At 39.5% G+C, this 17658-nt stretch overlaps 1 protein-coding gene across 7 annotated transcripts in view; it reads right to left on the bottom strand.

Moving 5' to 3' along the window:
• Positions 1-17658, bottom strand: part of SLC39A10 (solute carrier family 39 member 10) — an 82564-nt gene that overhangs the window by 18842 nt on the left and 46064 nt on the right. For 5 of the 7 annotated variants that reach the window (XM_057378010.1, XM_057378008.1, XM_057378013.1 and 2 more), the window contains exons 2-3: positions 1300-2373; positions 89-290 (exon numbers count right to left, since the gene is read on the bottom strand). In XM_057378010.1, coding sequence (XP_057233993.1) covers positions 89-290; positions 1300-2373 — 1276 coding nt within the window. Of the gene's footprint in view, positions 1-88; positions 291-1299; positions 2374-16549; positions 17410-17544; positions 17653-17658 lie in introns of those variants that run through there. The other 2 variants (XM_057378012.1, XM_057378014.1) reach the window with 2 other exon arrangements.

Genomic DNA, 17658 nt, shown 5'->3' with positions numbered 1-17658 from the left:
CAATGCTAAGTTGTATGACATGCCAAACTTTGAAATTTATATTTACAGTGCAAAAAAATTTTGAAAGCTTTAGATGTTACACACCTACCTGATGCACTTGTTTTATCTTCATTCYCACGTGATGCATTTTTACTTTTCATTAAATCATCCAGCTCATCATAATGTACAATACAAAGCCTTCTCTCGATCTGGTATAGCAAAGCAGGACAAATGTACACAAACAGCTCAGGAGATATTACAGAGTTGGCTTCCAGACCATAGTACCGTAGCAGCTGTGTAGCGTTTAAGCACTGCAAACAAATTGTAAAAAGTAAATATAAAAGCAACTATTTTCACTTATGGGAAATGTAGCGTATTATTTGAAAACACAAAGAGAAGAGAAGCTTTGATCCAAACACTCCACCAGTACTAAAACATGTCTTAAACTGATCTAAGGGGTTTATGAAGATAAAGAAACAGTGAAAATATCTGCACTGCAAACTCCACTCTCCCAACAATGACATAACTTTATATAAATGTCAATGAAAAGGAATTTCCATATTCTTTACACAGCACATGCAATGAAGAAAGTGCAGCAGGTGAGGAGTGGAAAAATGTAAATCTAAAATAGGTTTTTCAGTGCTTCTGTTTACCTACCAACCTTCTGTGTTTTGAGTTTCACTTTTTAATTCAGTTTGAGCCTCAAACTCGGCACTCTAGTTTTAAATTGACAGCACAAGGTCCTGCATCTGTAGTTAATGTAAGGGGAAGAAGAGATTTATGGTGCTGGCAGAAATAATGGATGCTGAAGGTAAAAACAGAGGAGCTTCTGCCAAGCACAGTGCTCCTAAAGCTACACCTGTAACAGCTTCTTAATCTCTTAGGACAAAGACATCAGCAGTGTGCTGAAAAGATGCAGGTGTTTCCTATTAGGAAAGAGTGTCTGTGCAGTTTTCAAAAATATTAATGATCTCAGATTCAGAAAGAAGTCCAGAAATGGTGCCTGTGGTGGCAACATTCCTGTACTTGGGAAGGGAAAAAAAACCTCACCTGTAAGTAGGGTATCTCAGAAAGCTTTAGGGATCAACTTCATACAGATATAATTAGGCATGATGATAGGTCTCTGAGAAAAGATGGGTGATGGGCACATGGAAATTACAACTCAAAGTAAACTCAGAACTGTGTCAGTGCTCACTTCACCCTGCTACCTGTATTACGCACGGTCCCAAATGTGCCTCTCTGTTATTTGTGGCTATGCACCTTCAATTATTACGTGGCAGCAGCCCAAGTCAACTTACCAGCTCTCCATTTCCTACTCACCTCTTCACGGTCATGCTCATCCTCACCGTGGTCCTTGTGACCACGTGCTGCAGAAAGAGCATGTTTCCTCACRCTGATCTGCTTGTGAGAGGCCTCTCGTTTGCTGGTGTGGCGGTGCCCGTCGGCACTGCCTGAACTGCCATCCTGGTGTCCGTGGCCGGCAGAGCGATCGCCGCTGTGGTCGTGGTGGTGCACGTGCAAGTGAGAGGCATCGTGGACGTGGTCGTGTTTATGGACGCGATTGTGCTCGTACTGATCACCGGGATCGTGATCCGGGGTGTAATCCCACGTAGCATCTCCCGACGTCTCGCTGATCTTCTTCTGCTTCTTCTTCTGTTTCCGCTGTTTCCTCTCGGGCTGCTCCTGSGTGGTGTTGGTCTCTGTGGAAGGCTCGTGGCTCTGCTCTCCGTGCTCGCCGTGACTGACGGAATCRTTGCGGGAGTGGTGTGTGCCGTTGTGGTCGTGCCGGTGCGGGCGCGAGTGGTGGTGGTGGTGGTGACGGCGRCTTTGGTTATGAACGTGTTTGCCATCCTCCTTCACCGAGGGCACCGCTGTGTCTCTCTCAGCGTCGCATTTATGATTTCTCTTTGCAGACACACCARCCGTGGTCTGGTTTTCTGAACTGGAGTGGCTGTGAGCACGACTATGAGGATGAAAACGCTTTCCTTCCTGTACTTCCAAAGCATACAAGTGAGAAACATGATCATGGCCAATATCATCGTGGTTTATCATCACTACTTTTACCTCTCCCAAACCAAGGCTTATTAACAGTTTTTCCAGGCCAAAAAAAGATAATCTTCCATTTTCACCGTAGCGATCAAAAATCTTTGCGATGTAGTATTTTTGTTCGTTTTCTGCTTCCAGCGTTGAAAATTTACTGGGCATAGATTCTGTTCCTCCATTCTGGAAGTACGATTCATTTGAGATCTGATAGTCATTATGGTCGTGCACACGATCCTTTTTGGGACCGCTGTTATGTCCATCTCCATGGCAATGATTGCACTGATGGAAAATAAATGTCAGCAAACAAATGATGCAAAATTTGGTGTGCATGTGTACCTTCATCTCTGTTTCCTACAAGAAACACAAAGGGAAGCACTTAGCTGCAAAAGCAATCTCAATGTCAACTTATGCRACGCAACAGTTTGGTACGTGTGCCAACTGAATCACTCACAAAATGTTTTAGATATTGGCATTAAAAGAATAGAAAATTGCAGTACTTGAACTGCAGTTGTATTAATGTACTTTTCTTATCCAACAGCAAGACAGACTGTATTTTAGAGATGTTGTTTTACAAACCATACTTACATGAGGTGTTTATAAGAAAAAGATTAACAACATTTACAGTCAGTYGTATCAGAACGTTTTTGTGCACATTTACAGAGGCACCTGTGCTTATGATAGCGTGTAATATTGCAAATCTTGATAAAACACAAGTTASAAAAGAATGAAAATTATTTAAAAATAACAATGCTATATTTTCCTGTTCAAGGGGGTGACAGGCAGGTAATACAGCTGAAAACCCATGCACCATTTGTTCTCTTTTGTGCTGCTAAAGTGCCTCCATTAAACACACACTGCACAACTCCCTGTTTTGAAATCAGCCATTACCAGTATAAAAATAAGTTGTCATTCACCAAGTTCAATGTATAGCTTAAATGTTCGTATTCTTAGTACTTTTTACTTACACTGGTTTACTGAYTTCAAAGACCTGTGTGGACATTTGTTTAAAAGTAAGGTTATATGGAAAACACCTGCTTARCAACTCAAAAAATACTGTTCTTGCTGACATCTGTCAAGCTGAAAGTAGTTAGTGACAATTTTCAGAAATTACATCATTGACACAATGTGGTTTTCAATTTAGTGTTACATGTAAAAAACTTACAATTCAACACCAAGTTATAAAGGAGACACTGCAAAAACATGTCTTGTGTTTAGAATTGAAAACAATTCACCATTTTGCACTGCAGCAAATGCAAGGATGTAAAGGAACAGGAAACATGAGAAGTATGCTTTAAGCCTTTAACACTGCCTGTGGTTTAGCTGCTGATGTGCACCTTGACTAGAACCGTCACCAGCCCTATGTTGACAAAGACACAAGTGACCTGGGCAGCACAGTGACTTTAGTGACCCAAAGTGCCACTGACTCTCACACAAGAACGGAGAAATTTGGTTGTCCTTCCCAAGCCCCCCACAGCTGTTCACTAAAATGAGCTTTGTGGCATCAGCCAGGAAAGTGCTCTGCAGTAAACCACAAATATTTAAGGTCCATCTTACTCTCCCAAAATACTGTTTTGTGCTTATACATTTGTAGCCATAATATTGCACACACACACACAAAATCTGTTGGAAGCTCCTATACTTGTAACAGGTTGGCAGAGAACAGAAACGAGCTGCCTTCTGATGATTTTGTATAGCAAATCAATGTGTCTATACAGAAGACAAGAAAAACGTTCTAGTGTTGAGCTCTGCAAATCCAAAATATGAAAATTCACTTTTCACTGGAACACAATAATTTTTTTTTAAAAAGCAAAACTCTCTTTTGCAATACTGTCCCCTTAAAAAATAGAAGACCAGAAGAATATCTGTCAAATGGAGGCATCCACATCAAAATTGATTCCATGGACATCAGACAGGTCAATGGTACTCATTGTACATTAGTGGTTTATTTTTATAAATAACTGTTCAATCACCAGTCTGGAATGACTGTGGTTTGTCTCCAGTTCAGTCCCCTACATTCCAGTTACTGATTTAAGGGCTGTGACAAACTTTTTCAAGTAGTTCAGTATGATAAATTCAKTCCCCAAAATTTACAGAGCTATTAYTTTCATATAGTGYTTTTCCCTCACAGGCTSTCTTGRAGGCATCCCYRATGTTCTTACAAATGCATCCCTGAGATTAGTACAGAATCATAAAAAACATCTTAAAGCACCCCCCAGAAGCTTTTTCCATTTTCCTTTGAGGAGACGTARGTGTTGGTACTGGTGGAGTACAACAGAACCAGTAGCAAATCTTTATCCAGGAATCACTGGACTGAGCCAACCCTCAGAYTGTGTGAGTGCCTGGAAACACCTTTAATGAGGGCCATCTGCTCCGTCTCACACAGCCTGAGAACCTGGGCTCCAACTTACAGGACATGCCAGGAAGCAGAAACACTCTGGCAGTAATCAGGAGTATGACTGGCCACAGATCAGGAGAGCTCCACTTTTAGGTAGGAATATGCTGGTTTCATCCACTGAGGATTTAYAATGTTGAATGCCACCTAATGTGGAAGAGCAGGTTCAGGATCTGCACTAAACCATTCAGGGACACTCCAGACAAATGAAAGCCCTGGGAGAAAGATGAACTTACATATGGCTGAGTAAGTACATACAGTATACTGTAATCCTCCAGCAAACTCTCAAGCATCTTTGTAACTTCAGCTTCTCAGCACTGAAAACAGCATTGCAACTTGAAGTCAGTTACTCAAAGAATCTTACTTTTGTAGGTAAGACATCATTTCTCCCCCTTTTCCACGTAATTACAATACAACCAGAACAAGCAAAGTCAAGTTATTCTCATTTAAACAAGCACGATCCAGACTAAAATATCTCTACCAGGAAATTCATGACTAAAGCATGCTCATAATCCTTTTCACARCCTCATGATCTTTTCCATGTGACTGTCTCATACAATACTACTAATACATTACTTGGAAACTTTAGTCATGCATCCCTAATTGTGGTGTTTAGCTTTGAATGGTACCTTTTCTCCATGCCCTAATGGTTAAAATAGTTTGTAACCTATGCTCATGATTCTTTGCTGAAAATCATGAACCGAGCAGTATCAGACCAATTCCAAAATCTATTACTTGTCTCTTTTCAGTTAAATAGTAAAAACCCTAGCACAGTAATTTTGATCTTGTGTTATATAATATTCCATATCTTCTACTGCAATTCTTGTAACAGAACAGATGCTTAAAAAATAAACTTACACATAATAAAAACTTCCAAAAAGAACAACCAGAAAGAGTTAACGATTTCTTTCTTTTTAAACAAGATTCATTATTCTCTAGGCATTGTAAACAGCTGTCATGTTTAACCTGTCAGGCAATACTCATATGKGTATAATACCAGAAAGCTGAAGTCCAAGTTCTATACACTTCAGCGGCACAAAATTGTATATAGCTGATCTCATTATAGGAACATTAAGACTCTCAAATCCCCTCAAGAGAATATTCAAGGGCAGCCTGAGGCCAAGGCTACAGCGAAGTTGAAAAAGATTCTGCCTATTACWGCTGTCAGCCTTTGCCTAATTCCATTGATGTGTTTGATTCCCTCCTGCCTCCCCTCCTTCTCTCCACAGCTGCTGATRGGCAGGAACCYAATCCTGGGCAGAYAGRAGGGAAAACATCTCCAAGCTGCGGGTTGGTATGAAACTACAGCACTGYAAAGGGCAYGGCTGCAAATAACAGCACCTGCTACATACCTGAGCTGCAACATGGGGAGTCCTTCCCCACACCTCAGGCAATGGCAGAACCCTAACCGAGGCCAAGCTCCAAAATTGGAACATTTGCAGAGGGAAAGATGGAAGTGTGTCCCTCCAGTGCACATTTGAGAAAGCCACATGGTGCTGCCCAGTGCATCCCGTGCTCCCCACTCAGCAGAGATCATTCTCAGCAAGTGCAGAACTCCCACACACAGGCTGGAGGTGAAAGCTCCTGAGCAGCACCTGAGCACAGAGTTACTTTCTCTGCATGGAAGTCACCTTATCTCTATGCAAACCACTGTATGCCTAGGGTGTTTCAGCTATTTAAGCAAAGGCACCTGTGATCAGAGCTAGGGGTGGCTTTGCTTCTTTTTTTTTTTTTTTTCATTCAATTTCCCTTAGATTTCTGAAATTTATTCAATAGTGATTACTGTTTCAACTGTTCTTCTCACATAGCACTTTATGCCTTAAAAACCTGAAATAAGAACATGATTTGGGGGCACGTCTTTGTTTATTTATAACCAACTGCTTCACTGAGACTAGAAAACTAGTTCAAGAGTTAGGCTTTACYTTAAACAAGAAACTTGGATTCAAATAATGTGGTCACACAAAATTCAAACTCACATGAAAGCCACATCTGTTATTCCAGCATCTGCAGCCCACATACAACAGCATTTTTTGTAGTGTACAATGCTGACTAGAATATTTTAAGTGCCTAATTTTCTTCCCCCCAACCCTTTTTCTTGCCTGCCCGAAACAATTTTAATAACCTGAAATATTTGTAATATAAATGGGCTGATTTCTCCCCACGCTCCTTCCCAAGTAAGTTCTGTTTCTCTCCCTTGTTGTTCAACTTTCTTATCTTTGTTTTCTCTGAAGAATGTTCTGCTCATCTACAAAAAACTCAGCTTGAATGCCACAGGGAGGKTAAGTACCTTAGCAAGATTTCATGGGCAACTACGAGTTCCACACCAAACACATGCTCCAGCTAAGGCAAGAGAGAACCCAGGAAGACAAAAGGTGCTAAAAATAAAGACAAAGCAATATTCTTACCAAACTAAGGCATCCTCTCTGTGAGGCTGTGAGAARTTCAGCACTCGTGTAATTCATTTCTGTCAAGAACTTCTCAGAGTAACAGCTCTATGTGAAATGGCAATTTCTTAAAAGGAGAAATATTTCTTGAAATAAAGTTATTGACTACATAAGGGCAGTTTTTCTTACAATCCCTAAGAATTTAACCTCTTTCCTATATTGCAGGAATTCACTTCAATGTACACACAGGAGTGATATATGCAGCTTACTACCGTCCCAAACTGTGCAATACTTCATATAAATATTCAGTTCAAAAAAAAGGCTGGAATCTGGAWATCTGAATTAACTACTCTACATTTTTAAAATTTCACATTTTTAACAAATACTAGAATACAAAATCTTATTAATCCCACGCACATTTTTAAGATAAATTATTTTTTAAAAATTGTGAAATTAATATAGTTTTATTTTAAGAAATTTTAAGAAAGCCATAAAACCATTTTAACTAAATAATAACCTGTTTTTGTTTCATCAGCCTTAAGCTGCCATTAGCTTCTGCATATGCAAACAGGAAACATGCTACAGATCAAAAAAATTAAAATCAACCATTTCTAACTTTAGTTCTCACCCATCTCCTGTTTTTTCYTCCCTCTTCAATTTCAGTGAAACAGGTTTGTGGATTTCAGTAAAACTCATTTATTTGAAAACCTACAGCCCAGTAGGAGGGGCACTTTGTAAGAACAGACCACTAACTAATTGATCCAAGTCCTATTTGCTAAGTTAATACCAGATAAGACTTAAATAGTACAGAAAGCATTTATGCATAACTGAACACACCATGAATRCTTCTTTAAAATCTGAACTGTGAAGTATTTGAAATGCCAAGTACCAAGTACAATAAAATGATCTTGAACTAATACAGCAGCAATTTACCAGCTCAGTTATCCAGGAAGGTGCAYTTATGTTGAACATAAAAAACTGGACAGCCTTCTTCAAAGGGCCAGTTATYTGTGAGAAATTGCTGAGTACAGCATCCTTCTCAGAGCTCAAAAGAATATAAAAACTTCAGAATAGTTGGAAGTTCTGTAAGTACTAGGTCTGCTCACCAAGAATTAATTTGCAGTCTTTCATGTATAAACTGGGTGTGGTCCATGAAACACCTATTAATGCATGGAATTTATAAGAGCTAATTTGCTTTTGTGCCAATATTCTACTGTTCAATTAAGTAATATGAAGATATCAACAAGTCCTCGTGAGAATGAAATACCTGAAAAGATGAACCAGTTGCACCTGCATTTTAATATTTMATTTTTCTACTCAAAGTAAGCAAATGTTTTGGTTAGAACCATGGCTGAACTTCAGTAAATGTTTTAAGATTGTGTTACACTTAAGGCAGCAGTCCTGCCCTCCCCCACTGCTTCACTCTCTGCTTCCCATTCCCACAAAACCATTTTTGGATACCAGCACATTTGTTTGCTGATCTGTTCACTGTCCAGCTGTACAACTAGATTCTGCTGAAAAACAGCCTAGTAAAAGAAAAAAAAAAGATTATTTTCAAGACAGATTACTTTTCCTATCTGCCTCCCTGTGCAGCTGCACAAACACAGCAGTCCACACAAAAAAAAGAGCCACCCAGCTTTAGGTGGGAACACCAGTTATTGATCTGGCTGATCTGCAGTCTAATAGGGTATTTTGATAGAGCACAAACAAAACAACTGACAACCTCAAAATGCACTCAAAAAACATTGAAAAAACAGCAGTGGACATATTTCCTATTGAAAGCCACTTGAGAATACTTCCYTTCAAAACAGTATGTAACATTTGCAGGGGGAAAGATTCAAAACAGTATGTAACAGCATTTCGAATAAAGTGTTAAATAAAACCATTTGYAGTACTTTTATTGTTCTTATAATTYACACCACCATAACTAAGTCATCCTTTCACGACATTGTAATACTTGTGGTATGTTTGAAGGCAATAAAGGCATGCCTTTGATGGGTGTTTAATACCTACATCACTGTAATAAACCCCCCTCTATCACAGCTGCAATCCAAGAGGAATTATGCATGCCTACTATTAAGCCGATGACTTCTCTCACTTAAAAAAAAAACTGGAAAAATACATTTAGAAATGCTGTCAATTATGGAAGTCCATTGAAACATGAGACTAAACCATTCTTTTCCTACATGTGCTATGCTGAACCAGTGCCTGATTGTGAAGGCCATTCCTACAATGCAGAAGTTTCAAATTCTTTACTTGACAACATATATCATTGAATGAAATAGTATTTTTAAATAAGAGATTTMGTTAATGAACCACCAGCACAGACTTTGCTGAGGTGCTCTGTCAACAAGCCATTCAAATTATTCCTATCAAAGTTAGTCASCAGAATGAACTAGGACAACTACTACCCTTAGACAGCAGGCAGCTACTGAAACCACTGACATTGAATTAGGGGGCTCCCAAACATGTCTTTGTTCAGTAATTGTGGGAGACAAAAGAGTTTGTGAAGACATCTTGGCAGATTCAGATGCAGGACAAAATAGCTGTACATATTTCCACAGGCAAATCCATCAAGAAAATGCCCAGCTGAACCAGTATGTATAATTCTCACCACAGTCCAAGTGAGACCTCAACAGAGGTCATGCCATTKCCCAGCAATTATTATTGTAACCAAATTATTCTGAAATAGCTGCATGGCTACTTATCACAAGTTTGTGTGGTGATCGAGGCAACCATTCAAACTGATGCAAATACTGGCCCTCTTCAAAAATCACTCTTGCAAACTACAGATGCTATATATATATATTCTTAGCAAGGTATTAAAACAACTTGTAAGTGACTTCAGTTTGAGGTGAAATAATGAAAATGTAGTATTCAATACCCTATATTACTCATTGCAAGATTAGAGACAGAAGAGAGGCAAGGAAGTACAATCCTTAAAAGCCTTAACCTAAAACGCAAGCAGAGATGGCTTTTGAGCAATCCCGTTAGAAATACTGATGGGCTAGAACTGCAAGCTTAAAAATACCATTATATGTACTTCCCTGTGTCCATCACCTTGCAAGTGCAGGTACAATTTAACAGCAACACAGGCAAGCAAGGACAGATATTATGGAAAGTGAGGCTGCATTGATCGTTTTTCTAAAGCTGCATACACTGCAGATTATCTGACCCAGACTGTGTCATGTTGCTTTCTCATTTGATCCATCATCAGTTCCTGCCTTTTACAGTAACTGATTCTTGCAGTACTCTCCTGGAATATGGATGCACCTCTGTAATTCTGATTAAGTGTAACCATGATTTTCTTCCTTTCATTATAGTTTTAATTACAATGATTTTTCTGGGCAAGCTGCTGATTTGGTTCAGTGTTATTGTGGTCACCACCCTTCTCAGTGGGATCCTAGGACATTATGACATCTTTCACCTTCATTGATTATTTTTTTCCCTTGCTATTGRGGCTTCCTTTATTTCACATGATTATGTTACTTCCTAAGACTCTATATAATTTCCATAGCCCATTTTTTTTATCAGGAACCTACTACTTTGATACATTTACATGAAACCTGTCAACTTTAGTTAACATGCAAATGAACCAACTTCTGATTTTTCCAGGRTTAAAATTTGAAATAGTTCCTACTGCTACACCATGGTACAAGAAACAGTTAAAAAAATAATAATTAAAAAATCTGCTGTCAYTGACCTTTAAACACGAGTGACAACAAGTTTATCTCAAACAAATACAGAAATCTGTAAGAACAAGACTATCCTGACTAATCAAGGGTCACATTCTACAATGGCAGATGCTAAATATTTGCACTTCTCTTTCTGATGAACAGAAATGCTTTGGCACTCTACCACTGAATTATGGGTTATCAAGTTTCTCTGAGAAAAGAGGATTTATGCTCTTTGCGTATTACAACTACCCTAAGTAAAAGCATTATTTGATCAGGGTTGCACATCTTATCTAAAACAATTAAGCCAATTAGAGCTACTGTATTTCAAACTACGTGTTTAACTAACAGACTATGAAACAAACTTGTGCCAGAAGATGGCTTAAACCATAAGGATGAACTGACAGAAGCCAAATGGACACATTTCAGCAAAATGAAAATCTACGGCAAGAACCAGTTAAAAATCAAGACAGCTACAGCCCACCTACACCTCCAAACTTATTTTAACATAAAAAATTAGCTCATTTTTATACACCCCTACACATACACAGTGTGAGAGTTTAGTCTTGAGAACAAACTTTGGACTCCAGTTAGTCACAGCTGAAAAGACCTAAGCATTTGTGTGCTGCTAAGAGAGTCAGAGGCTTTGCTCTTCTTATTTTTAGATCATGAGAATAATATCTTTTTCTTCTTTAGAAATATGGCATGGCTAACAATATATGTTGGACCAGCATACCTGTATCCTCTAAGCAAAACACAAGAAATAACTGAAAACACACAAAAAAATTCCTGTTTGATGACCTAATTTATAAATTTCAGATTAAACTACATGTACTCCTATAATGTACATATAATGCTTAAAAAGTCTAATTCTAATAAGGTGAGGCAGAAGTGTTAAAGGGCTGGCATTTCTTATTGTCAAGGGAAGTAAAACTGAAGCAAACCATAACTGCATGTTAAAAAACTGTAGAGTAGGTGAGGCATCATTTTGGTACTTCACTATTATTCAATCACTGCTAGACTGAATACAAGGAACTGCTGTATGACACATTTCATAGGATATGGGAAAGAATGAAGCAAAAAAATGTGGGATTTTCCCAGCATGAGTATACATTCCTTTTATGTGAAGAACARTGTGCTCCTCTAGAAGTTTCACTTTGAGAATATTTTGTTTATAAAATATAATTAATCCTTTGTCTTTGCCAATTTACTGTTAACAATTAAGCTACAGTAATAGAGAAAATTCCAGTAAATGAATTTATTTACAGAAACTCTCAGAATTTTCCACAGAGAGGTGACAATTTGCCTTTTTCAATTTTATTACTGTTTCAAGAACTCAACAACAGTACAATACAAGGCAAATATGGTCTTCAAAGACTGGAAGTATTTTACATCACCCAGCATAAYCGATTACTGCAATTGATTTGAACCACAAAGTTTGATACAAGAAAAACAGAATAATAATTTGCTATATTGGCTGCATTCTTATTAAGGTATCTCATCTTAATCTGTTCTTTCAGGAGTCAGCATTAACCCTTCATATTTTTCTCCCTACTACAGAACATACAGAGKCAGCAAAAGCCAACATAAGAATTTWTACCTSAAGTTACCAAAAATGGGACTCTGTGCCAYACTCTGCAAGACAGATGCGTAAATTCAGACTACACTTTACAAAACTTAATCTCTWATCTGGAGTACAAAGACAGCAACTCAGTGAAAAAATAGCTAGCTATGGGAGTACTACAATGAAAAGCCAAATTTTATATATACATCCTGCTGCAAGTACTGTGTATTTATTTACTCAATGTATGGTCTGAGAGCAAGTAGACCCTGTTAATATAATGCTGTGCCTCTGCTGGACAATTACCTCSAAACAGTTCAGAACAGCAAGGACGGAAATCTATCCTGTTTATGTATTGTAYCAGACATCAAATAAATAGGAATATTTTATATTTAGCATAAAAACTTAAGTGTTGCAAAGTGACCACATTATTTGGACTGCAGCCAGGTGGCATTTCTTAAGTTTTAATGCATGTTAGTAAAATTTAGAACTGTACTTTTAGGCCGAGATACTGTCTTTTACAGACTGATGTGCAGGCCAGCACGAAAATATGCTTCTGTATTCTGCAAACAGAATCAGACAATCTATATGGCCTATATGATACTGTTTGCATTTCATGGAATGAGAGTACTTATCAGGGTAGTGAAGCCCTGATGGAAAGAGGTCTTCCTTCACAGGAATGGATTACAGGAAGTTGCATAGAGCCTCGAGAAGTAATGTAAGCATCATGTGAAACACAGAGTACAATTTTGCAGCAGTAAAGCAGCTTTTCTGGACTGCTCTGTATATGAGCTGAATGAAGCAGTGCCTACAGTGGCAAAGCAGCACTACGAAGCACACCTGGCTAACCACTCCCTCTTGCAGGAACACTCACTTGTGGCATTAGTTATTTTGCAGGATGAACTGAACTCAGCTTCCAGCTGTACAGATGACATACGGCTATCATGAATATTCTACATGGCACGCAGTACTACTCAGTCCTATTTAAAATGTAGATCAGTATTAACAAAGATATTACTAAAAAAAAATCCATATCAAGTCATGTTGAGCAATGTCTACTGAAAGACTACCTTGAAGATTATGTCTYTTTCCTTTGTGTTTCTTTGATACTCCAATCTCAGTATGGCTGCATGCTATTATCAGCTATTAGCTTGGTTAAAGAGGAACTATTTATTCATATCAAATCATCAGCTGTAAACAATTTATCATTTACAGTTATCTTTCAGAATTCAATATATTATTTTTGTCCATTAATAATCATCACCTTGAAGAGCAATTTATGAACGTGGTACAAGTCAGGTAATCTCAAGATCTCTATATATAAATTGCATGACAACACCTGTCAGGAATTTATGTTGCATTATAGTGCTTTACTAGGAACTGGAACCTATTTCTAAAGCATTTGTAACCCACATGCAGAAACATTGCACAAAGTCTCTGTTGATTAGAATTACAATTTTATGCAAATTCAGCACAAAGCATCGTTCATACATTCTTAACCTGAAGAGCATATTATCTCATACATGCATTTTATCTTATCTAACCAACCACAATTTAGATTGAAGACTTTCAGACATGATCAGTTATAAATTAACYTCCAGTGTAATCCAGACCTTCTCTAAAATCTAGATTGATTTAGTGACTTCASAACTGTGTGTCTTTATCACTTAAACACCAAATCAATTGCTTACAGAACAGTCCTGAAACTCTCTGTCTACAGAGCTCACTCCTGTTAATATTCCTCATTTTGTATAAACATGCTGCTTGGTTTAATACTGACTTGAGACTGCCAACACAGAACAAAAAGAGGGGCAGGTTTCTATAGCAAACTTCATGAGGCTGCAGAAAAGGTGACACCAGATGAGAATGAAGCTCCTGGGTCACTGACAGCTGAGAGACAAAAGACAACAGCTGAGTCATTCAACTTCTGCAGCAATGGAAAAAGCAGCCATCATGGAAATGAAAGAGACAAGATGAGGCAGCACAATGGGACAGAATATGACAACATTTCAAGTCTAATGAATCATGCCCCCCAGAATGGGTACAACATCCTACATGTAACTCCAACATCCCCCTTCTTCCCATAAGCTTTGTAGACTGACATCAGCAAACCATCATCTTCCAAGTCTTTTATGTTGCTTTCCAGCTTTCTGGGTATTAAAACCTGTACAGACTTTGGATTATAAAACCTGTACAGACTTTGGATTATCACAAGAGGTGACTAACAAAACAAAAGTAACTTCAAACAACTATTTTTTAACTTCTTTACTCCTCAGATTTTTATTACACCCAAGAAGCCTGGAGGAATGGCACTGATTCAATAGCACTTAAAATACTATGAATAGGTGGACTGATGCAGCACATACCTTTCTTTTCCTTTAGGAGGTTATACTGTGGCAGGACATAGTTTCCAGCAGTTCAATCAGTTTTTGAAATTTAGAAAAAAAAAGTTTTAATAGCTTTGCCTAATTGGTACGCAYTTCCTTATTAGGTGTATTTCAAGTRGTATCTCAGCTGTAATTAAAGAATGACCTAAGAATAACTTAATTGTTYCTGCATCAAGTGTTACTTCAGGCCTTTATCAGCAAGATAAAATTACTCATTTAAGATAACTTCAGCAGCCCACCCCCAAAGATGGTACTTTTCGTAAGATAAAATTGTTTTAAATAATTGCTCTCTAAATTAAGTTGGACTCCCACAGAAAACCAGGAAGTTGCACTGATTTTCTTCACATCAGAATAGAAATTGCTTCCCGAAAGGCATAAATTCTCAGTATTCACAGAACTCACCCTGTATCTGAAGTTCAATCCCGTGAAAAGCGTACCTGCCCAAGGAACAGAACTGCCATTAAACCTTCCTTCTCTGAAACTTCCACTGACATTTTTAAATGTGTTACAAAAGTCAAGATGTATTTGACAATTCTGAAAACATGCTATAAAATAACACACTATGAGACAGCAAGCGTGCTGACAGATGATCATTGAACTGAGAAGAACACGGAATGAGATTTTCTTGCTCTGGTATCATTTTCATTGTTGACACATGCAGTTATGTCTATTCATCCCTCCTACAGTACACCAGTTTGTAYAGATGCCACCATCCTTCCACCAAGCTTCACTACAGGAAAGGACTAAATCATAACCCACAGGAAAACTTCAGTGGAGTTTTTAGCTTTGAAGTAGCTTGTACAACTTTAATCAGCAATTCCATCAGATGAAAACATGTAAATGTTCTCAAATTGATTTACTTTACCACTGATTTATCAAGTGCCCATTGTATTCCRCTTCTGTAAAAACCATGACAGAGACAGGAATAACTCTTTACAATAGGCATAATCATGATCAAATGACATTGAAACTGGACAGCCAAGGCAAACAAGTCCAAACACACTTCCTTTGACAATATATACACACAAACTTGAAGTCTGTGTGATCGGGGCACTACTTAAAGTCTCTTCGTACTTGAATCAGCCACTGCTTTGCAAAAAAAAAGCATTATGAATAGAAAATTACAGCTGCTTGTCTTACTTAGTGAAGACCATGAAGGAAACACATGCCAAGCTGGATATATTAATTTTGCCATATGCATAGATTTATCTCACTTGGAGAAGTCACAGGAATGATGGTCAGCATGGGCTTTTCACATCAAGTAAACATTCTATTGTGCCTGAACTATCCTGATGATCCAATTCCGTTATTTTCTTGCAATGGGAAAAACATCTGTTAAGACAAAACCTGGGAGCATATTTGAGTAACTTGAAACCACAACTCTGTTGTACTGGCACATTCTATGATTGACTGGATAAATACTGGTAACTTAGTACCTGGTTTTYATTTAAGCCAACCTTGAAGGCACGAAGACCTACACAAATGTTAATTGAAACAAACCTCATTGTTTCAGAGAATCTTTTTTCACGTAGCCAGAATCTCCAGTGATATTGCCTGTTCCAGAGAGGTACCCGTGTACAGTTTCAGTACACCCACCCATGGACTAGAATGCAACGCCCACATGAAACTGCCACTATTGATTTCATCAAACAAAATTAATTTAAAGTCTATCTATATATCCACGTCCCATTGCCTTTCAGAAAAAGATTGCATGGCTTCATACTCTTGTAGGAAGTTAAAAATAAAAGTGCTGCAGGGGACTATCACCAATTCTATTTTAACCATTATTTCAGGACACAAATTTGGCTGGTAAAGTCTATAATGGCACTGATCAATGTTCTTGGGATACACAGCCTTTCTAGATTATTTTCTCACTTTATCATGCCAGACTATTAGTCTATATGGTAACCACTACCGYATCTCTCACCTTGGCGCTGTGTAGCATGTCTCAGTCCAGTCTACACCCAATTCCTATTTCCCTACACACCTGAAGTAAAGCACGTTACTCAAGTGAAGGAAATCGGAGTGCATTCTCTGTTAAAATCCAATTTATAAAACCTCATATGGTACCTTTTTAAATAGAAATACATTGTATCAGTTACCGCCACCAAAGGGATACAAGAACATACCCACTGGAACAAGTCAGGAACTACTTTTATTAACTAGGTGACAACTGCTTCCGCTCGTCCGAAAACTAACCAGGTCTTCCAGTGTGCATTTCTCAGTTCTGTATCAGGCTTGAGGTTATCACAGSTTCCTTGGTGTTATGGTACAAGATCCTACCTTAATAAAAAAACGCATTATGGTTGCTGCTTACACACATAGAGCGTTAAGGGTGCTAGAAACCAGAAGTATTTCTRCTCAGACAACTCTTGCTCAGTTTTAGAAGCTAGCAGCCATGAACACTTCGACAGAAGAGGCCCAAAAATGACAAATGTAGCTAAAGATTTTAAAGAGCAATTTTATTCCACAGTTTCAACGTTAAGTGGGTAYTTCCAAAGGATGCAGAAGAAATGGTTGAGGATAGGAAATCAGTGCTTTTCGCTCATTATTTCTATGTCCATGCAGTACAGCGACAAAGCCTCCTGACCCTACCTCTCTTACCCTTGTTTAAGGCTACGTGCAGGTTACAGCCCGAGTGTGTTTTCCGCAGTTGTTAACGCTAAATCCCAGCTCTTAAGCCCTGCAAGGTTTAACGGCGTGGCTCGTTCATCATCCCCCGCCACACTGCTGCCCCCAAATATCGCCCAGTCCTGCGGGGGTCCGTGGCGGAACTCTCCCGGCCGCTCCCGCTCCGCACCCCGCCGGCCGGGCAGGGCCGGCACCTTCCACCCGCAGCCGCGGCCTCCACGTGGCCGCAGCGAGAGCGAGCGAGCTCGGCAGGGCCGGGCAGCGCCCAAACGGCCCTCCCGGCAGGAAGGGTGCGAGAGCAAAGTGGGGCAGCGGGCGCCAGGCAGCTCCGTACGGCTCCAACCCGCCGGGCCACGGGGCCCCGCCGCACCCCCGACCCCCGCCGCACCCAGCCGCCCCCCTTTCTCTCTCCGCCCGAGCGGCCAGGCAGGTCGCAGCCCCGCCGCCACGTCCCGGGCCCCGCGTTCCGGGAGCGGGGGCGGAGAGCATTTACCTGCCGCATGGTCGCCTCACGAGCAGAGGAAGAAAGGGGGTGGGGGGATGCGCCAGGGCCGCAGCGGCGCCTCGTGCTCCGCCGTCTCGGGAGACTCCGGGCTCAACCCCCCCC

Source organism: Malurus melanocephalus, unplaced genomic scaffold (assembly GCF_030028575.1).
Source record: "Malurus melanocephalus ecotype Western Australia unplaced genomic scaffold, MMel_1.1 scaffold_339, whole genome shotgun sequence".
NCBI lineage: Eukaryota > Metazoa > Chordata > Aves > Passeriformes > Maluridae > Malurus > Malurus melanocephalus.
Note: the sequence above shows the minus strand (reverse complement) of the source record. Positions and strands in the feature narration are given on the sequence as shown.